The sequence below is a fragment of the Blennius ocellaris genome, assembly GCF_963422515.1.
Source record: "Blennius ocellaris genome assembly, chromosome: 11".
NCBI classification, from domain to species: domain Eukaryota; kingdom Metazoa; phylum Chordata; class Actinopteri; order Blenniiformes; family Blenniidae; genus Blennius; species Blennius ocellaris.
Genome location: NC_137660.1, coordinates 13,679,773 through 13,702,773, shown reverse-complemented (window position 1 = coordinate 13,702,773; position 23,001 = coordinate 13,679,773). Strand labels below are relative to the sequence as shown.

General features: G+C 41.2%; 2 protein-coding genes across 2 annotated transcripts; one reads left to right on the top strand and one right to left on the bottom strand.

Annotated features, from left to right (window-relative positions):
- Positions 1-880: 880 nt before the first annotated feature.
- Positions 881-7,486, bottom strand: pkmb (pyruvate kinase M1/2b). Its single transcript, XM_080504525.1, has 11 exons — positions 7,359-7,486; positions 6,337-6,512; positions 6,111-6,202; positions 4,248-4,379; positions 3,934-4,120; positions 3,567-3,837; positions 3,330-3,480; positions 3,056-3,208; positions 2,238-2,404; positions 1,608-1,789; positions 881-1,459 (listed from the first exon to the last, which is right to left on the bottom strand). The coding sequence occupies exons 2-11, from the start codon at positions 6,488-6,490 to the stop codon at positions 1,353-1,355; spliced, it is 1,596 nt and encodes a 531-aa protein (XP_080360651.1). The 5' UTR covers positions 6,491-6,512; positions 7,359-7,486; the 3' UTR covers positions 881-1,352.
- Positions 7,487-10,900: 3,414 nt separating this feature from the next.
- On the top strand, positions 10,901-23,001 carry LOC308137006 (protein mono-ADP-ribosyltransferase PARP6-like; the record flags this gene model as incomplete). Its single annotated transcript, XM_080505562.1, has 24 exons — positions 10,901-10,979; positions 11,150-11,250; positions 11,386-11,679; positions 15,669-15,746; positions 16,014-16,108; positions 16,199-16,259; positions 17,643-17,733; positions 17,817-17,883; positions 17,990-18,139; positions 18,229-18,370; positions 18,504-18,635; positions 19,118-19,213; positions 19,312-19,404; positions 19,493-19,618; positions 20,426-20,491; positions 20,604-20,671; positions 20,797-20,845; positions 20,986-21,098; positions 21,608-21,680; positions 22,127-22,196; positions 22,303-22,382; positions 22,489-22,552; positions 22,723-22,807; positions 22,905-23,001. The coding sequence occupies 24 exons, from the start codon at positions 10,901-10,903 to the stop codon at positions 22,999-23,001; spliced, it is 2,370 nt and encodes a 789-aa protein (XP_080361688.1).

Sequence of the window (23,001 nt, the reverse complement as noted above, 5' to 3'; positions counted from 1 at the left end):
TGAAAATTTTTTGAAAACAGAAATGGTGCTACCACGACAAATTGAAGCAAACCTGGATTTGCCTACGATAGTTCTAGTTTTTTCATAGGACTCTCAATCTAAAAATGTCTTATTTAGGTGTTCAGACGTGTCTTTCTGGCCAATATTGGCCATAAAATCATTTCCTTTGTCTTTCAGATTGCAACTTATTTTTTCAGAGAACTAGTGATCCGCGACAGATTTTAACCACATCAGATGTCATGTCAGATATACATACTCAATGTCCCTGAAATTAAACTTTTTAAACTGCATGTCGGCACATAATCCCTACTTCTTGATAAATGGGAGAAAACCCAGAATTGAATTACTTTGAGTGAAAGACGTAAATAGGAGAGTGCTCATCTGAATGAATCTATAGCAAGTTCAGTTGTAAAGGGCGATGGATGGATGGCTGTTATTGGTAATGATTGGTGATGGGGCAGAAGAGCATGAAAGCCAACTCTACTAAAATGTGTACATGTCTAAATAAATCCTAATATAAGTTATATGAAACATAGCCTTGTTTGGAGGCGTGTGTTGCGTCTACTTTAATGACATGAATGGTAGTGTTGCAGGACCTGTAGTCTTTTATATAACGCAGTGTTAAGAATGTTTTGTCCTCAAGTACGAACACGTCGGTCCTGCTGCGCCAACTTGAATTGACGTATAGTTGTGTTTATGTTAGTTTGATCAGTATCTCTGAAGAATTATCTTGTAGCTCCACATTAATCAGAGCTTCTAGCCTGTCATTGATGATTCACTCTTTATTTGGTTTATTCTTCATGATTATATATTTTCCATTGTTTCCTTTGCACAAAATAAACAGCACTTGGTGATAATAATTATGACAGCAAGACAAACAATTGATCCAACAGTTCATTTTAATGGATGATAGCCCAGTCATGCCAGTTCAGGTCACATTGGCTCAGTGTGCCAGCGGTCAGTAGCACACAGAAGGGAAAGAATGACAAAAGTACATATTTACATTCATCCCCAGACATTGAAGGAACCCAAACCAAGGAAATGACAAAACATGTACCTTGGCTTGAGTTGTGGTGTACGCTGAGGAACACTGCTCTCCACTTCGCTCACCATGTAAACTGTCAGGCAATGACGTGACGGCGGAGACGCCACTAAAATGTACTGAATCAAGTTTGATATCTTTGACAGGAAATTGGACATACAACTGTTCGGAATCATGGAGTTACTGTTTGTGGACGACACCATCAAAAGTCTTTTGAAGGAGTGGCCCAGCTTTGAATTGCGGTTCTGAAAGTCGTTAATAGAGGAAGTTATAGCGGGGCGGGGGGTAGACTACTAATTTCCTTTCAGGTTCAAGGCACCAGCACAACTCTCATGGTGTTGGTGTAACCAGAGCCTGGGCGCCAGCCAGTCACGACAATAGCAACATCACCGGACTTGAAGAATTTGCGATGCTTGCCTGTGAATGACAAAGTGAGAAGCGTTACCAGAGAATAAAAAAAGAAAATGAATGCTCTTGGATGAGTCGTTTTGAATGAAACTATAGTTTCTCAAAAATGCGAGAATATTAAAATTAAAGGAGTAATCTTTTTAAATTTGCTACTCACCAGCCTCCAGGGCAAAGTTGACACGCAGGTCAACATCCTCGGCCCAGACATCGTTGGCTTTCTTGGTGTAGAGCATGGGGTAGACGCCGCGGTACAGGTGAGCCTGGTGGGCGGTCTGAGGGCAGCGGGTCACAGCAATGATGGGAGCACGGGGCCTGTACCTCGACAGCATGTGAGCAGACCTGCAGGAATTGAACAGACGATGTCGTCAACATTAGACAAATGATAGTGTTCAATTGGGGTTTTTTTCCCAAGTTTTGCTTTCCTTTCACTCATTCATGTGTTCATCAACTCAAGTATCAGAACTTTATTAAAGAAACGTCATGAAAAGAGTTCAGCTGACAGTGGTGTGTGTTCTGTATCATGTGTTGGAAGGATGAACTCCCAAAAGGAAAAGAGTGACCATGGAGTTAAAATTAACTCCTAAAATGTCAGGGTTCACATATCAAAAGGTCACAATTGGAGTTCAGTTTGTAAGTGCGATGAATGTTGGCAAACTTCCTGTGTGAGTCAGGGGTCTTGGGTAGAAGAGGGAGCAAAGACATTGGGACAGAGTGACATGACGCAGCAGGTTCTTTGCTTCCACTGGAGGATTTTCTGAGATACAAGACACCGACGTGTGTGTCTCACCTGCCACTCTTTGTGAGCACGATGATGGCGCTGGCGCAGCACTTGAAGGAAGCCTCAACGGTACCGATAGCGACGGTCTCCGTGGGGTCGCGAGTCAGATGGGAGGTACGACGCAGCTCCTCAAACATCTGCCTGTGGAACATGGCGGCCTCTGCCTCACGGGCGATCTGAATGTGTGAACATGGAAATGGACAACGTTGAGCGATATTAAACTGCAGCCCCACAGAATGTTTTTAATGAGTCAGTTTACAAGACAGTCCATGGAAATGGTAACTTTGTCATACCATTTCCATCAAGACATGAAGTTAAACAACAGCGAGGGCCGCTGTGCACTTCAGACTCAAATACATGCTTGCCGAGTGACATGGTCACAGTTAAAGACAAGAGCAGATTGTGTTTGGAGGCAGGAGGGTGAAGGGAGGAGTGGTACCACAGTGGAGAAACAAAGCAATTTAAACCAACAGGAAACGAGCAGTTCGTGAAATCCATGCTGATTTGTGTAAAAACAAAAAACCCTCACAATGACATTTGAATTTTTGAGAATGAGAATTGTATTGAGTGTTCGATAAACTCCCAACACAGTATACTGTTTAAAATCCGAGTTTCATCATGTGAATCGTTGCAGTTTTTAGCAGTGGGCTGGTAAAGTCCAAGTACGTGAGGCAAATCTTAATGTATAAAGAAAGTTTCTTCACATGAGAAACAACAACAAACTGACAAATCATGAAAAAGACATGGCAGTGGTTCGATGATAACGTGATCAGGAGAGTCTCCATTGTGCTCATGCATGATACAACAAGAGATGAAGCCGTTCTCACCATGTGCTGTGTGCGCACGGCCTCCAGGGGGTAGTCTCCCTTGGCGGTCTCACCGCTCAGCATGATGCAGTCGTTGCCGTCCAGCACAGCGTTGGCTACGTCACTGGCCTCAGCACGAGTGGGACGAGGCTTCTTGGTCATGCTCTCCAGCATCTTCACATGGAGAAAAAAAAAAAAAGACAAGTTGCAAAATTTCATGTCTGCAAAAGCCAGTTTCTAACAGAAGGTTCCAATATTTGATTTCAGTTGTGCTCTCAAGCCTGATTGGACTGACCTGTGTGGCGCAGACGATGGGTTTTCCGATTCTGTTGCACCTGCCAGTCATCATCTTCTGGGCAAGGAAGACCTTCTCTGTTGGGATTTCAATGCCCAGATCTCCACGGGCAACCATGATGCCATCGCTGGCCTCCAGGATCTCATCAAATCTAACAAAAAACCAAAATGCACAAGTTTAGCAGCTTTATAGACAGATTAATGCAGGTCGAGAGGCGACTGCTTGTCATCTCCCCACCTGCGCACGCCTTCGTGATTCTCCAGCTTGCTGATGATCTTGATGTCTTTGCCCTTCTCGCCGAGCACTTTCCTGACAGCTTGAACGTCGGCAGCCTTGCGGATGAAAGAGGCGAAGACCATGTCAACACCCTGCTCCACGCCGAACTGCAGGTCCTGAATGTCCTTTTCAGACACGGCAGGCAGGTCGACAGCAGCTCCGGGCAGGTTGACGCCCTTCTTGCTGCCCAGCAAACCGCCATTCTCAATCTCACACATCAGGTAGTTTGAGCCTTTGAATGCACAAAAAAGATAGGGGGGGTTTACACCAGACAGAAACTTGACGGAGGAATTTAAAAAAGGAAACAGTTGATTATTTGAGTGCTTACCAACTTCTTTGACCTTGAGGGAAATCAGACCATCATCAACATAGACGTGGTTTCCAGTCTGCAGAACCTTGGTGATGTTTTTGTAGTCCAGCCACAGGACTTTCTCATCACAGTTGTCCTTGTACTGGTCATCAAGTGTGAGCTTGATGGTCTCACCCTTCTTCAGCTCAACCTCAGCGGTTCCACTCTGAACAAAATAAAAAAAAAAAAAAAAAAACTTAGTTGCTACATGAAATCTTCCAACCGCTTCTCTTACTTTTGAAATCAATCAGAATTGTAATCATGCGAGGTTTGAATATTTATATGAAACTCACGCCCTTGATGAGTCCGGTTCTGATTTCTGGTCCCTTGGTGTCCAGAGCGATGGCCACTGGTCTGTACTCAACAGATCCAGGCACAAAGCTCTCAGCTGCCTCACGGACATTCTTGATGGTCTCAGCATGGTACTAGAAAAGAATCATAAATCAGAAGGGTCAAACTCATTTTAGTTCAGGGGCAACATTTCATCTTTAATGGACGGGACCAGTAAAATAAGAACATAACATATATGCTTAAAAGATCTAAAATCTTATGAAACAGTGGGGGTTTTTTTTTTCTTCCATCTAATGGAGGCAAAAGGCTTCTGCGTCTTAAGAGACTAGGATTTTGGGAGCGTTCAAGTTGCACATTTAAACGACACATGACTGCTTTGACATAATTACACTGCTAATCACTGATCTCAGGTCTCAGAGTTGTGTCATGTCAGTTACTCTTACTGAAACAGTGCAATGCCAATGCAATCAGTCATTTTAATAAAAAAAAACACTTTATTGGTTTTCATTTCTCTATATACATTTTGCAAGTTCATGTCACAGGTCAAAAACACCCTTCAGTGGGCCAATTCTGACCTATGTGTATTGACACCCCTGTCATAAACATTTAAAAGAACATGAACTATTGAAATAAACTGGAATAAATAGACTAACCTCTAAATGAGATGAATTCTTTAAAAAAAAACATTAAGTGCAACAGCAGGTGGGAAAACTGCAATACGGTCACCAAGCCTGGTTACACATTACATAACTATATATAAACACAACTGCAACACAGTTTTAGCACATGACATTGTTTAGCTTCACTGCACATAAATAACTGACTGTCAGGCATTACTGGAGGGCGTGTTAAATGTACATTTTCTTTCACAGACTCATTTTGGCAATGAACAAAAATTTGGAAGTCTCTTTATTCCGACGGATGAAATTAAAGTGTCTTTAGATCTTTTGCATCCATGTCGGTATAAATTCAGATATTATGACTTGAAACACATACTCAAGAATCTTGACAATTAAGGTCAAGTATGTTTGATTTCCTAGCAGCTGTAACATGCAGTTACAAAACTGCCTGTCCTTTACATGGCAGCAGGGAATGTGGGAAAATGTTTTAATAAAGTTAGTTCAGAATTTTAAAGCTCTTATCAACTGTCTTGAGTCACTAATGACTGCCCTCTACATGCCTCCTGCTCATGCTGTTGCTGTGAGTGACTCCTATTTTTAGCTGTACTGACAACTGGCACACCAATGAGACAGAGGTCAAAGCATTTTTTCCATGTCATAACAAATATCACGTCCACTTTGTTGTGGGTTTTTGTTAATGCTATGGTTAACGGCAAGATTTTCTTAATTCATCAAGCAGAGGGAACACTGCACAAAACTACACTTGGTTTAGTTTCTTTAGAAAAAAAAAGGTTTTCCTCAACCTTTGAAGATTCAACTATTATGAGTTGTTGTGCTCACTACTGCTGATACATTATATGATTGAAACAGATCTTAAATGACAGTGAAAACATTAAAGAGAGATGACTTTTAAATGCGAGAGGTCAGTAGTATAAGGTTGGCTGCAATACCGCTGAGCGAGAAGCTACTACACAGACTTGTCACTGAAGGGGCAAGTACAAGTTGACAGATCAGGTTACAGACGGTTAACGGGGTGCAAGTGTAATATCACACTGACTGCAGCCATCGCAAAGGGTAAATCCTCACTGAAGCACTTGCAAAGGGCAAAGAAACATTGCAATGCTGCTTTATCTGGACTTCAGGTTCTGCAAATGTCTTAATCAGTGACTGTTGCCTTTCTTGTGAAGCTACTGCTTTTACCAATTGATTTAGTATTATGGAAGAAAAGAACATTGCTTAAATCACCTCATGAGTGCCATGAGAGAAGTTCATTCTTGCAATGTTCATCCCAGCCTTGATCATCTCCTTGGCCATATCCACAGAACGGGAGGCAGGTCCTGCAGTGAATATAGAAGTACTGATTATAAAGTGTGTCAGGGCATATTGATGCTTTAACCCAAACGCCCAAGGGTGGTCGATGGATTATTTCTGTAATGTGAATAAGCCAGTGAGTCATGGCGATAGGTCTGACCGATTGTGCAGATGATGCCAGTGTTGCGGGACACAGCAGGTTCGGAGTCGATGTCCAGCAGACACATATGCTCGATGAAGGTGTCTGCCATGGCAGCCTGCAGCTGCTGGGTGTTGATGATGGAAGAACCCATATCCTTTGTTTTAGTCGACATGACTAGATCTGCAGGAAACGTCCTGCAAAGGGAAAGGATTGTTCATCTCCTCATGAGTGCACCAGTGATATTTGTGACAGGGTCACAAGGACATACCTTACTTGACGATTAAAGGTTACAGACAACTATTAAAGTAAAAAAAACACAGAAATAGAGAATAAAATATAATCTGAATAAACTGGTGCAAATTCATAACAGGTGTGGAATCTGTGTGGATTACTACTCCAAACATCCAGTATTTGTATCCAAGCTTTAGTTAAGTGAGGACCCTCCGACTTCAGTCTCCAGCAGGAGTTCAGATACAGCTCAGATTACTTCTTGCATAGCCAGAAGGTGACTCAGACCAACATAGAACAATATATAATGTACCTCAACAGAAGTCTGGAAATTATTATTTACACCACTTGAAGTGTGGTAGCGGCAGAGAACGCAAAGACTGCACATTACAGGGGACAAGGCCAAATAATCAGAATTCCACCAATACTTATAGTTGAGGAATGCAACATAGATGCAGTGTGGAGGGCCTCCATTCCTGTGTTTACCAATAACAGTCAGTTGAGTGATTGTGATTTACAGTCACCTTAGCAAAAAAATGTGAGGTGAAAATGTTTAATTCAGTAATACACATTTCTATCTTTAAATGTTATTAATGCTACTAAAAAGCATGAGCACTCTAAATACACGGACCAACTTATTGAAAATTAGATGCTGCAACACAATTGTCTGGAGAACAAGTGGCAGGTGACATAATGTAGTGTATTTATCTAGCAGTGACAAACAGCATGCAAAGTAACTTATCCCCACTGCCTGGGCTTAATTAGTCTGATGAGTTATTTTAATAAAGCTGAGTCTTCTGGCTGTTACTCACCTACTGGGTGAACTTTGCAGGGACCAAAGCGCCACGGGATCTACTGGAGCGACAGCTTTTATTCTCCTCACGAACCGGGACTACTTTCCTATGGGAGCGCCAGCCACTGCGCAGGAAATAGGGCACGACAATTAAGGTAATGATCACCACTGGAAGAGGCGCACAGCCTCTCTCCTCCTCTGGGGAGTTGTTTTACAAAATTATGAAAATGTATCTTGCCATATAAGAAACGTTTTTTTAAAGCTCTAAAAGAAACTATGTGGGATCAGTTAAACTCTCCTACCTGACCAATCACAGAGCTGTGCGCTCATACTTAAACACGCGCCTCTGATCAGACCTTATGCTTCTTGCAACTCATTTGAGACGTTTTCTCTTCGCGCTATTCTGGCAAAAAAAAAAAAAAAAAGATGCAAGTATATCATGAATAAAACTTAAAAAAAAAACATTGTTTTTTACATTTGTCTTTGCATGCATTAGCACCATGATTATTTTTTTCATGCACTGCAGGTTTATGCATCATTCTCTTCACTTAAATGTGTTGTATCCATTTTGTTGACTATCATTTCAAATGTGACAAATTTCTCCATTTCTTTATGCACCCAGGTTTGAATGAGCTCTGCAGCACCACATGAGACTGAACCATTCACTTGAAACCTTTAATTACTGCAATAAATTCCGAGCAGAGCAAAGGTGATACTGCATTGCAAATTACATGCATGATGACAACACCTGATTGTAGCAGAGGCCTGCAGAAGTTCACATAGCTATATTTTTTTGCCATACATGCAATAAAATCCCACCTACAGCTTTACGAACTCCATACAAGTTTATAGATATATGTGCTAACAATGTACGAATACATGCACATTATTCAGGATCTTATGACATCACTTCAACAGAAATAGAGTATAGTCGATGAACTGTAGATGTGAAACCCCACTTCAGATCCGGTTGTCACACTGACAAGCAAAATCATGCCACATATATATAGTTGAGCGATGCCAGTCTCCATATGGAATGCGAGAACATTCTGTACGCCACCATAAAACTAGATCCACCTGGTACTATTTTCAACATGTGTGTGCAGTCTCCTTGATGACACCCAATCCACTTAACATGTGTGGGTTCAGCCTTGCCCAGTAATGCCATCAGTTTTAAATACAAATGAGGCCTGTGCATTCACATGTTCCGTGTGCATTAACCACAGATGCCATCCATGTTCTTCTGTATTTAGCTACTATTAAACTACCAAAGGGATGAAAATCCAATCGGTGTCCTATGCTGACTTAAGCTCACTGAAAGTTTTGGGGCACCAAATGATCAGTTATAAAAAGAAACTGATTGAAATTTAAAAAGAATGCAATTACCAGTCGATACTTTTCAAAGCTCTTTCACATAAAAATAAACTCAACTATTGAATACTTTCTAAATTACCCAAGAGTATGTAAATGGGTTTATCTTTACAGGGGAGAAATTGGAGTCAAAACTGCCCCCCTCTGTCTGAAAGGATAAATTTACAATCTGGAGGTGTCATAAAAGCACCTAAAGATGGGTTGAAGGGATCAATGACAGCCAAATATAGAGCAATAATTTGTGATTACTTTTTTTTTTATTGGAGGGCTTGTCACCAGGAACTGAAAGGTCAGCCAATTGGTTTGCACATGCCTACGTACACAAGAAATCCCATAGGTTCCTGCAAAGGTACAGTAAGTGGTGCCGTTTGCATTGGCAGGCATGGATAGCTTTTGAATCTGTCTGATATTTATTTCAAACTGTGGAATTTGTTACATATGTATGTAAATTCTATGTGGTTAATTGAAAACCGTGGTATGGTCCACCAACACACCGAGCTCCAGAGCTGCATGTCCTATAATTACCACCAGTCTGCTCAAAAGGCTTTACGACTATGCACAAGACTGAAGTATGCCCATGCTTCTGCACAAAGAGAATATTCAGCGCCAAACTGTTCTCACAAGACACATGCCTAATCATCATTTGTACCACTTTATCCAGCATATGACCACAAGGCACTGGAGACCACCGCAGTTGGGCAAAGGCAAGGTTCATTTTAAACAGTTCATAGACCATCACAGGGGGTGGGCACGCACACGCACACGCACACGCACACGCACTCTATTGGTGCAAAAAGGTGACATTCCCTTCTCACTGTAAAACAGACTTATGAGCACATGCACGCAGTGTTGAAGGGGGAGTGCTTGTGAACATTGAGGGGATTGTGTTGGGGATGGGTTGTGGCGTCGTGTCACTCACACTGGGTGGGACCGAGTGCATGTTGCCGTACATTTTGCCACAACATAGTCTGACAAACCTTCCATGGCCACTGCTGACACTATACAACAACATCTCGGGTCTGTAGTGAGGTACCCACTACACCAGTGATATGCGGTCAGGGGAGGCAAGATGATTTGTGTTACAGATGCATTTTCAGTATGTCTCTACACGTTTGATATTTTATTAAGTAAAAATCGGCAAGTTTGAGTACTTGACGATCAAATCCAGGGCAGAAATCCCAGATGAGGAACTAAAGAGCTGTGCCTCATGTCTGACTGTGATCCAATATAAACTGGGTCACATGACGCTGCCCTTGTCTGTTCCTCAGCATATCGCCAATATGAACTTTACATAAATACTTGTGTACAGCAGGACTCTCTACAGCCTGTGTCATGTCTTTAATAATGTACGTGTGAGAGAAAATTGTACCCACTGATCGTACAATAAAGCACAGAGAAAAGTCAAGCCAGTGAGGCAGGTAGGTAACCAGCCTCACCTCAAGGGGGCGTAGGTGAACTGCATTTTGGTCACAATGGGTTTTTTTTTAAATAAGGTGCAATAAGTAGAAAAAAACTTCAAGTATGTGATAACTAAACTTTTGGCCTAAAATAATTTCTCCCTTACCATTTTGATAGACAACCTTTATTAAAATTGATTAAAGCACCAGAATTTAAAGTTTGAAAAACTGAACTTTTTACTGAAGGTTAAAGTTAAATTTGTGCTGCACACATCTCTATACTTCAATTTGTTTCTTACAATGTAAATCTGAGTGCAGAGGAGTCAGTGCCTCACCAGCCATGAACCTCACCACAAGTCACTGCACTACACCCAGTGTCAGTGGCGCACAGTAAGACTTCTGTATAGTGAAAAAAAACTCCCAACACAACTCACCACACGCACTTCCTTCTCCTGCTCCTGCTCACAAGACTTTTACTCAGCGGAGCACCTGTATTTCAGCCGTCAGAGGCAGGTGGCACAATCCACTGGGTGGGGTGCACTGTTGGTATATTTGTATGTAAATATGTATAGTGGTGAATTAGGGACAGGTCAAAATAATGTAGAGTATATGTTTTGAATGTAATAAGGATTGTCTGTTTGACATGTACATTATTATTAAAACTTTGTCTGTGATCTTAATTTATCGTGGGTTGAACAACCCTTGGACTTTTGTTTCAGCCCAGCCAATCCTGATTGGCCTAATTCAAGGTGGGGCTGGGCCTATTTAAAGAGGCCAACTGTCAGTGGCACAGATGACTGAGAGACCGAAAGAGAAAGACTGTGTCAGCCAGCCTGCTATGAGGCTGAAATTAAATGCTTTTGTGAACCTTTGTAAAAAAGAACATTTAAAATAAATCTAATTTAATTTTTGTAATGACGACTTCCCACCTCATCCTTGCCTCATCCTCATAACCACAACCATGCCAAATACATCCCGAGTCGGGGTGACCGCCTTGGTCACTCACATTTGTTGGCAGTGATGTGTATCGCCATCTGAGAAGCTGGAGAGGAAGAAAAAGGGGAGCAGGTGCAGGGCGTGCACCCGGAGAGGAAGAAGACCAGAGGGGACCAGATGGAGGCACCTGAGGACCTGGAGGTCCAGGCAACTCCTGGAGAAGACTGAGAACCCAGGAGGAGGAGACCTACAGGCAGGAGCAGCACTGGAAGAGTGTCCAGACCCAGCTGAACCAGCATTGAGAGGGTGTGGAGACTGAGCCGTTTTCCCCAACACTACCAGCGGTGGCAGCAGCAGCCGTATGTGGCTGTGAAGGCCTGCAGCACCTATGTTGCGATGGACATGGCTGCAGCAATGGACTACGACCGGTTGAAGGAAGCAATCCTTCATAAATATGAAATAAATGAGGTGTACCGCACCTCAAGGACATGTTCTACAAGTGGATCAGGCCGGTGGGGAAGTCAGTCAAAGAACATGGACCAACAGATGGCCAGAGGGCAGCAGAGCTGGGAGAGACCTTCATGTCTACACGGCCACACACAAATTTCCGGTGGGAGCCAAGACCAACAACCAGAGGTAGGTCTGAGGAGTTTGGCCATAGGAGTGGTTCCATGTCTGCTGAGCCCAATAAGATGCCTGCTTGGAACCCAGTTACCCCAGTCAAGTCGAGGGATAGCTCCAAGCAGAAAGTCGCAGGAAAAGTAGTGTGCTATCATTGCCAAGAGGAAGGTCGCATTTAGCCTAATTGACAGATTAAGTTGGAACACTCTGGTAATAGTTGTATTCCAAAACCAGAAGACAAGAATATATGTTTTCTTGGCCGACTGCAAACGATCCATCTCCTAATTAATGGGAAGCCTGCTCCTGCTCTGTTTGATTCAGGAAGTACCCAGACTTTGGTGCAGCCCCACTTAGTGGATGAAAGAGACTTCATACAGGGTAGGAAGGGGAAAGTGCTTTGTGTGAACAGGGATGAGCATGAAGGCAGCCCAGCAGAAGTTTACCTCAATGTTAAAAATCAGATGTATCAGGTGATTGTGGGGGTGGTGGAGAAGCTGAGTCACCCAGTGGTCATAGGACAGGATATTGTGGTGCTACCAGAATTGCTCCGGTCTTGTAAGCCACTTAACGTGGTGGTCACACATTCTCAGAGCCAGTTCCAGACCCCTGAGGAGGAAAAGAATTAGCTCAGTGAGCCCAATAGCTTAAAGGAGTTGGCTTTTGCTGAAGTAGAAATTTCTACCCCTGCCAGAGTAAAAACTAGGAAGACCTGCATGCAGCACAGGAAGGCCAAGCTAGTGGGTACAGTGGAGGAAGAGCTACAGGGTATTCAGCCAGATGATGTTTGGGGTGATGTGCTAGATGACATTGAGCAGTTGCAGAGGGAAGATGCCACACTGAAGGGCGCATATGACAGGGTCGCACATATAGAGGATGTACCAACTGTGGTGAATAAGACCGTCTGGAGAAGACTTTATTGTGAGATTAGGCAGCTTTGGGAAAAGGTGCTAGTGTTAGGCCTTGAGGTCACATGGTCGGTACATCTGAGCAATTCCAAGACCTACTGTATGAGAGGATAGCAGCTAGGTTGTTTTTGGCCAGGTCTGGAAATGCAAGAGTTTTGTAAAAGTTGCCCCAAGTGCCAGCTGACGAGCAAGAAAAACACAAGCCTTTATCCCCTGCAGCCACTGCCCATTATTGAGACCCCCTTCTCTCACATAGCTATGGACTTGATTGGACCCCTGGAGAGATCCCAGAATGGTTATAAATATACATATTTTAATTATATGTGACTATGCCCCACGCTACCCGGAGGCTTTTCCTCTGCGTGAAATTTTAGCTCGCCCTATAGCTTCGGCCCTGTTGCAGTTCATTTTCAGTTTGGGAATTCTCTGAGAAACCTGACTGACTCAGGATACTGCTTCCTGTCCAAGACCCTGAAACAGGTTTATAGCTGGTTAGGCATCAAAGGCCTCAGAACCACTCCTTAGCACCCCCAAACTGACAACCTTGTTGAACGATATAATCAAACATTGAAGAGCATGTTACAGAAGTTTGTGGCAGCCAATGGAAAAGACTGGGACTGCTGGCTTTTCTCCCTTTGTAAAAAAAAAAAAAAAAGAAAAAGGGGCATTTAAAATTAATCAAATTACATTTTTGAAATTATGACTTCCCACCTCATCCTTGCTTCATCCCCTCACCCAACACCCACCGAACACATCCTGCCTCGGTCCCTCATAACTAGCCTCAAACGCATGATTTTAGATTGTGGATGGAAACCAGAGGGCCCTCAAGCCATACCTACAGTCCAACCTGGGACATTCTTGCTATGTAAGGAGAGGATTACACACTACAACAATATGCAGCCCATGAACCCCTTTTGAGGGTTAAAAAAAGGAGATCTGTCATTAAGCCCGACAATCACAATAATTCCTCCCTTTAAAAAATGTTAAATCTGTTTTTACAGAAAACAGTTCCATGATGAATCTACTTAATAGTTTTGTATGATGTGCCTATGTATTTCTCTCTCTCTCTCTCTCTCTCTCTCTCTCTCTCTCTCTCTCTCTCTCTCTCTCTCTCTCTCTCTCTCTCTCTCTCTCTCTCTCTCTCTCTCTCTCTCTCTCTCTCTCTCTCTCTCTCTCTCTCTCTCTCTCTCTCTCTCTCTCTCTCTCTCTCTCTCTTTCTCTCTCTGTCTCTCTCTCTCTGAATATTTCAGCTGCAGCTCTCTCTTGTGGACAACCAGTAGAATTGTCTCCAGCAACTTTATTTTTACTTTTGCATAAAACTCTTCTGGATTGAATGTGAACCTGATAAACAGCTTCAGTGTGCTGAAAATACCGAATAGATATAAACTCCTTCATCCATCATCATCCATTTCATAATAATATTTTCAGGTGGACCAATCAGAAACTAATTACTTACAAAAAAAACAAAGTCTGAGCCTCGTCTTGTTATTTTTGGACTTTTCAAGGTCAACCTGCTGGTGAGATTAAATGTTTGCCACTAGTGGTTGACACTTTTTTTTCTTTCTTTAGATGCACAGGCTTAAAAATGGCAGCACATTGTGTCTATCCCATGCAAACATCCACTCGTGTCTAAGTGGATTACCTCGAGAAAAGCTTTTGTTGGGAAAAGACCTGCACAGATGTATGAGGTCCAAGAAGTGTCTAATCTGGCCAGACTGCAGAGCAGCAGGCGGCTGCTAACAAGGGTAACAACCGATTAAGGTCAAGCTTCAACACCGCAGAGACACAGGAGGACTAATAAATGCCAAACATCAACCGTCTCCCCATCCTTCATATTTGACACCAGAGATCTTTCTTTTTTTTTGGCTCTTGAAATTAATTCATGAGCTGAGCTTTTCAGCACGCTGTAATGCCATGCTGGGATAGAGTATTTATTTGATCTTTCCTCTTTTACTGATGATGATAATATATCAATATTGTAATGGTGCTTGGGAGATACTATGAGTGCAAAACAAATAAACAAAAAAAAGTATAATGATGATAATAATGCAGTAAAAGCTGCAGGTCTCCTCTTGCGATTCTGATTTCTGTATGACTGGGATTAGCTGTTCCTACCGTCAGTGGCAACAGCCAGTCACATGACCTACAAGTCCGGCTGTCCATGTGGGACTTTGTTCAGTTCATAACAGAAGGACCGAGGAGAACCACACTCAGACAACAAGCTGTCAGACAGGGATATACAGCCGTTCTTTTGTTTTGTTTTGTTTTATTAGTCACGTGGATGAATATAGTTTTCATTATAGATTTGTTCAGTATACAAATATGTGGAAATGTTAGAGTTCCTTCTGAATTGAAGGTAAGAGTTTAATTCTTGTTCTAAACCCAAACTCTGTTCTATCGAGGAAACATTTGCAATCATCTCTTCCATTTAATTTATATGACAGCATCACGCAAGAGTGAAAAACCTTGATAAGATAGGAGTTGTATTTGAACTAGGATTAAACTGAGTGAAATCCCTTGACCTGTATGTTGCAGATATGGTGACACTGATGAAGTCCTGTATAATTTTCTGGCACAGTGCTGAATGGTTTCAGTCAGAGTGACTATATTGTGGATTGTTGCTGCAGAAAAGAAAAAGAAGTGAATACATGGTGAGCGCACACACACACACACACGCACACACACACACACACACACACACACACACACACACACACACACACACACACACACACACACACACACACACACACACACACACACACACACACACACACACACACACACACACACACACGATATATTATATGGGAGATGACACATTTTTGTCATCTCCTCTTGGCCATTTTGCAGGCCAAAAAGTGTGAACATGTAATCAAGAGCAAATCATTTTCAAATGCTCTAATGTAGAGTTTGAGAGATTTCAATTGTTTCAGTGTGTGCAGTAGATGCAGCATTGTGTCCATCAAATGTGTTGACATCAGTGGCAGCCTTGCCAGCATGGTTGGCTGACTTTTGTTTGGGTGAACAGACGGATCAAATTACCAGTGTAAATGAGCGTCTCCCATGATTGACAGCTTTTTTCCATTAACCTGACAGGACTGTGAGTGGCAGCAGTGGGCACAGAGCTGCACTGACGAGGACAGTGACACAGAAGAAACGCCGTGTGGAATCCAAGTAAAAATTCTTTAAATTGTATACATATGCAAACATCAAAGTCAACACATGACGCGTTTGATATTTAGTTACAGGCTAAAAGCAAATAAACATCTAATTATTTATATTCTTGAGGTTTGAGTAAAATTGTCTCTGACAGTTTTGTCTCTGAAAAGGTCTTTCAAGCTCCTTGTAGTGGAACTGAGTGAGTGGTTTCTTACTTCAGCCTCCCTGCAGAGCTGAGCTGTTTGGGCCATGGAGTAAGTGTATTAATGTTTGCCTTGGCAGGAGAGCTGTGCCGCTGACCTGAATCACCACCCCCAGCTGGATACAGACATCCAGGCTGTCAGGAGTCTGTATTCAGACTCTGCCGTGTCTGTCAGGTGAGCGTCTCAACATCTCGTTGTCTTCTGCCGAGAGGGTCCAGCTGTTTTTCCTGAATTGTAAAATGTGCCTTCCTTTTCCCCCGTTAGAGAGTACGGCTCCATCGATGATGTGGATGTTGACTTAAAGGTTAATGTCAACTCTTTGGATGTAAGTTAATGTCATCATTCATTATACATAACTGATTCACACACTGATTGAAAAAGAAGCATTTTTAATGTTTAATATTACATAGTGTTTCATTCAATGAGTTATCTTATCAATAAATTACTATCATGTGTCCAGTTTGATCTGTCATTGAGCTGCTACTAGTAAGTGTTGATGGTTTCTTCAAAACCATTATAAGTTAATGACGAGAATAACGGAACATATCTGCATATTACGCATCAGTCACACTTACTATACTTAAATAGCATTTTATATGATGAGATAGACAGATGCTTTTAAAAGCATCATTAAAAAATCTAGTGACAACCTGCCCCAGTGACAATTTACTCACAAAATGTTTTATTCATAAATCTATTTCATGTGCATTGTACTGACTAAAAAAAATTTGCTGAAATAAATAACTAACTAAATGAATGAATGTTGAAAGTATCTGAAATAATATATTTCCACAAAGCATTAAAACTCAAAGCAGAAACAGTCTATGGGTTTATCACACATTTCAATGCAAATTGAGTTGAACGTTTAGGAAGGTCAATGCAAAAATTCAATTTTAGCATTAATTTTCCAACTCAACTTTGAATTTGACCTGTGTCTGATGTTCCTCCAGAGTTTTCAGAGGTAACCACTTTATCTCTTTGATTCTAGCCTCTCATCATATTTTTCTGACAGTGTCTTGTATCCTTTACAAGAAAGTCTCAGTTTTATTTATCTCAATATACTTCCATATGTGCCAGGATGATTATTCCAAGGTTTTGGTGTCTTACTGTGCTGAGCTGGTATGTTCTTCCTTTGCATGGGTGAAGTTTCCTCTGGTTGCCTCAGTTTCCTCCTACTGTCCAAACACAGACAGTAATGGGTAATTGGTTGACTCTAAAACTGCCCATAGAGAATGTGAATGTTTAGTTGTATTTGCCCTGTATAGTGATGACCAGTCCAGGGTGTTCTCGAGATTAGAAGATTATTCCAATGTATGCAGACAAACGCTTTTCATACAGGTGCACAGAAGTTAGTTGCTATTTTAAGACATAAACCACTAATCAAAGACTTTAGTAATGTTCCCAGTCTATATGAAATGGACAATGGTCTTCATGCTATATATGGCCAGCTTGTCGTCCAATCCCATTATTGGCAGTTCAATTGTCAATCATTAAAGCATCGTGGGTAAGAGCGTAAACCCATGTTACAAGCTTCTTCCAAAGGTTTGAAAGTGCCTTGCATGGCATCACCTGACAGCCATTAGTGTTTCTTGTGAAGTCCATTTATGTGACATAAACACAAATCATAATTATAGAGGTACAAGGTCTTTAACGGGTGCATCTAAAAGTATTTCTTTAACTGAATTAAAACATTGTTTGGTGTCTACAGGGGGAAGCAGCCAAATCCTGGAGGATTAATCAGTCCGAGCCCGTCGTTATTCGTCTTCACTTTTCTGTATCTCAGTATCTGGACGGTCCTGGTGAGCATCAGCAGAACTTCTGGAAACCAAGAGTTTCATGTGGAAAGAGGACAATTGATTTAGTGATGCTTTTGTCATTGCAGCCCCTTCAGTTGAGGTCTTCCAGTCGTCTAGTCCTGACCAGTTCTGTGTGGGCAAACAGCTGAAAAAGTAAACAGTTCATACTTTAGATAATCATATTGCTCACTGTATCATCTGATCTGCTTCATCCACGTTTTTTGTGTAATTTATGACCAGCTGCTCCTCTCTGTTGCAGCATTCTCACCATCTTCATAGCTCAAGAATGGAAACGTCTGACAAATGACAATGTGGTCGTGAAACATAAGAGGCGGCACAGCTGGTTCAGGCCGAGTGGAACCATCAAAAAGTTCCGTGCAAGACTCAGCATCTGGCTACCGCTGTCCAAGTAAGAGGCAGATTTGATCACACGGATGTTTTTGCTGATGACTGTAAACAATCTCCAATGCCTTCAATCAAACCTTCCTGACTGAGCAGAACAAATCAACTTCGGGAACCAGCTGTCAAGGGGAGGATCGTCCTACCAACAATGAAAATGAACCGATTTTCAAATCATACAACTTCGTACAACATCAAGAACCCAGCTGGGGAGCTGTTCACCTACACACCCAGTGGAAAGGTTAGGATTCACTCTCAGTTACATTGTTGATAACCTTTGAAAAATACTTTGTGTCCCCCCCAAAAAAATATTTACAATGCAATTGGATCTGCAGGTTTTCTTTGATAACTAGGTTTTGTCTTTTTGTCTTCAGAGGGTGATGGTTTCAGCAGTCAAGTCATCAGCACAGCTCAGCACCAAACAGCTGCTGGACCTGCTCTTCACCTCGCAGGCCATCGTCAACTGTAAGACACCACCATCTCTGCAGCACGGGTTCTTAGTCCAGGTAAAGCCCTTGTCCAAATTCATATTAAAGACATCCATTGTATAAAGATACATAAATCCATTTGGCATGGATTATAGTTTTGCTGTTTAAACGAATCGTGTCGAGTATGTTATATTTTCTCTTTCTTTTCATGGTTACAATCAAATGTATTTACTTTTTCGTGGTATAGTTTGTTTTTAAAGAATAGGAGCAACTGAGTATAGAAATACAATATATCCTTTTCTTAATCTCTAGACAGATTAAGTAATAATAATAACAATAATATGACAATAATGAGAGACAATGTTAAATTACCACACTATATGAAGGTAAAAATCCTGAATTGTGTAAAATGTAGTATAGAAGGTGGATAACAAACTAGAAACAAATCAAACATCTTTTCAAAATGTCACATTGTTAAATAATTTGAGTTTATACTTTGGCATGTATAAAGCTGCAGAGTGAAAGCAAATGTAACAGTTTGTTTTTCTGTGTGGAAACAGGTGATGAGGTACGCTGAGCAGAGACTCTTAACCCTGAACGAATACTGTGTCATCTGTGATGAACGGCATGTGTTTCAAAATGGCCCAATGCTTAAGGTACGAGCTCTGACAACACAATGAGATGGCGGCTGTTCCACAGATCACAATGAGAAAGTGTAAATACATGATCAATACTCTTCTTTCTGTGATTATAGCCTGCAGTTTGCACCAGGGAGCTGTGTGTGTTTTCCTTCTATATGCTCGGAGTTATGTCAGGGGCAACAGAGGAAGTGGCCACGGGTGCAGAGGTTGGTAACGCCTCTGCATACAAGCATAGTAAGAGTCATCAATGTGTGAGGAGTTCAACATTACAAAAGCTATTTTCTGCTTTTGCAGGTGATTGATTTGTTGGTCGCCATGTGCAGAGCTGCTCTTCAGTCTTCACGAAAGAGCATCATATTTGAACCATATCCATCTGTTGTTGACCCATGCAACCCTAAATCTCTGGCTTTTAGTCCTAAGGTATCAGCTGAGACACGGTTGTTTCTGGAATGAGGAAAACGGGGGGTTGGGGGGGTCCTACAATTGGGTTGGGGTTATAAAAGTGAAAGGACATCAGTGCAATACATAAAGCAGCAATGCCGTTTGTATGAAACTAATAAGACGATTCAAAAACAAAACAAAACGCAAAGCTTTGCAAGCTAATATTTAAGAAATTAATGCACTGGTATGATACTAACAAAATAAGCCATTCATGATAACATTTGTTATATTTGACTTAACTATAAATTGAGTATTTAATGTTCAAATAAAATTTACTATTTGGCATCAAGCGAATACTACAGTGCCTGAGAGTGAGTTTAGAGTAATTTGATTGAGTTTTATTCATGATGAATGAGTGATGGCAGCTCTGCCTTGCTTATTTTCAAATGCATTTATTTGAACTGCTTTGTCTGGTCTGTTTGATGAAGAAGCTTTAATCACTATGGAAGGGCAAATGTCAGAGAACACACATAACATGTTAAAACTGCTACTTTTCTGGACATTTCACAGAATTGTTTCCCCAGAACTTATCCGTAAAATCATTCTTTCAAAAATGTCGACTCAACGCCACAACAAAGGAAAAACTTTAAAGATAAAATTGAAAGATTATGCCACAATTTTCTCAAAGTACACCTGCCGTCCAAATAATGAAACAAAAGTGGCAGATGTATATATTAGATATATATTTCCCTATTCTTTCCTGGGTAATTGCTCACTGGTTAATCCTGATCTGATTTTACGTGGATCGTTTCTGCGATTCAAGCATATTCTGTTTTGTTTTGACAGAGAAAGAGCTACGAGAGGCTGCAAAAAGCTCTGGACAGTGTCTTGATCACCAGGAGGATAGGACAGGTCAGTGATCTTGGATTAAGTGCGACATTCTTAATTTTCAAGTTAAACATACTCTGTTCCATTGATTGCATTGGTTCGGTTGAATGCTGAAGTGATACTTTCTCATACGCAGGGTTCGTACTCTGACATTAAAAAGGAGATGGACAAGATTGACCCTCTTGCTCACCCTTTACTGCAGTGGTAAGAGAAATAATAATGTTATGTTGCTGCCAATCATTGGTGTTCATGTTATAAAAAACTATTGCCATTCGATTCAAGTAGATATAGATTCATATCCAGGTGTGTGTTTGTATGTTTGACAACAGGATTTTAGCCAGCAACAGATCTCACATTGCCAAGCTTCCACTCAACAGGGTATGCTAGAACAGTAGCTGCAAGTTTTAAAGTAGCTGTAGTTCTCGACTGGCAGACAAAACACTATAACTTTTATTGTATTTACCAATGTCCTTTTTGTTATTCTAAATCCGTTTATTTGATCTATTGGCGCACATTAGCAACTGAAGTTCATGCACACACCTCATCAGTTCCTGTTGATCAGCAGCCCTCCTTCCAAAGAGGCTCAATTTCAAACTGCCAGGAAGCTCCACGGCAGCACGTTCGCTTTCCAGTAAGTAAAGTCAACGCTGGGCACTGTTCTGGGAAACTGTCATATCACTTATAAACAGTGTCAGGGTGCAAGGGGGGAGGATCCTATCGCAGATACATACATAGAAACTAATGGCAATCCTTACTGAGATGGATATTAAGCAGAAACAGTTACAAAATACCTGCAACATGAAATATAAACAGACGACATGAGATTTACATACTTTCATCTTCTATTCCGCTTGATCAAATTCAGGGTCAGGGGTTCTTAGAGCCAATCCCAGTTGAATATAAGTGGCAAAGTGGAAATCAGACATGAACACACAGGCATGATTATAAAGTTGACTGACAGGACAAACTTGGATCTTTCAAATACAAGAGTGTATATAGGGTGTGATAAGCCCACAACATGAAACACGATAGACTGATGGATGAGAACAATAACACAGATCCACATATTTATTAAAACCTTGAGCATGAGCAATACAGAACAGCTATTTCTAAGCTCACACAATTTTTCTCTCCTTTCAGTGGCTCTCACATTGAAAACTGGCACTCGATTTTGAGGAATGGGCTCGTTAATGCTTCCTACACCAAGTTACAGGTAAAACGTGAATATGAATGTCTTACTCCTTTAAACATTAACCAAAATAGAAGGTTTCAACACATTTAGAGGGTTGAAACTGAGGTACGTTTGGTGCAGTTGCAGTTTGAAGTACTGCAAATCAACAATAAAGTTCTATTAGTTCTATCCATAAAAAAAACTTAAGTAAATGAATAAAAACTTGTACTCTTAAGAAAAAAGAATGAAGATGGCTATGGAAATCAGGATAGAAAGATAATATTATATGTGTGGTTTGGTGCCCCTTTTTGCATATTTGGTTGTCTTGACCTTGCCTGGGATTACAGTACAAGTTGTAATAACTTGCAATCAAAGCGAGCAGCCAAATGGACACATACATTTAAATCAGCAAAAATAAAGAAGTGATTGCAAATATCCCTAAAATTTAACAAAACATTCACATCTAATACTAACTCTTTCTGTTTTAGCTTCATGGGGCAGCATATGGGAAAGGGATCTATTTGAGCCCCCTGTCAAGCATATCCTTTGGATACTCAGGTAAGACCACATACTTTGGACTTGATCATTTTCATAAAATGCTCACTGGTGTGTTTAAAAAAACCAAAAAAAACAAATTGTGTGTCACCCCCACCACTTTTATCAGAGATGGGCAAAGGTCAACACCAAATACCAACCAGAAGTGAACTCATTCAGAAATACAACCGAATTAACAGAATCAAAGAGGTCAGTTCATCTTATATTTAAGTTTTGCATCCTGTATGAAGACCACAAACCCTTTTGTTTCTTTAATGACTTTTGTTGTTGTTGTTGTTGTTCTCTTTGTGTTTAGGAGGAGCTTGGGGAAACCAGGTTCTTGCAAAGTAGCAACCTGAACTGTATTGCACTGTGTGAAGGTAAATATGAGCTGCCAAAGGTTTACAAAATGTCACGATCTAGACATTTGAGGTGTGACATTGTTTTAATAACGTTGTATGTATCATGGAGCGCATGCTGGCCAAGTGTATCACAATGTGGTTCACCAGCTATTTATATTATATAAATGTTCCATGTTATATGTCAACAGTGATAACTTCAAAAGAGCTTCAGAAACATGGAAACATTTGGGTTTGTCCAAGATCGGCTCATGTGTGCACACGTTTCCTGTTTGTGTAAGTAAAACAGAAAGAAGCAGGAAAAAACCTCTGTTGGACTGAGAAGTTTCCAGATTATAGTTTGGTTGTCTGTTCTGTTTTTTGCCTTCCACAGGTATGAAAATGGTCAGGTGGGAGACGTCCACATCAACACCCAGGAAGCCCCAATCCAGAGGGAAATTTTACAAGCAATTGCTTCAACGCCGTGCTGA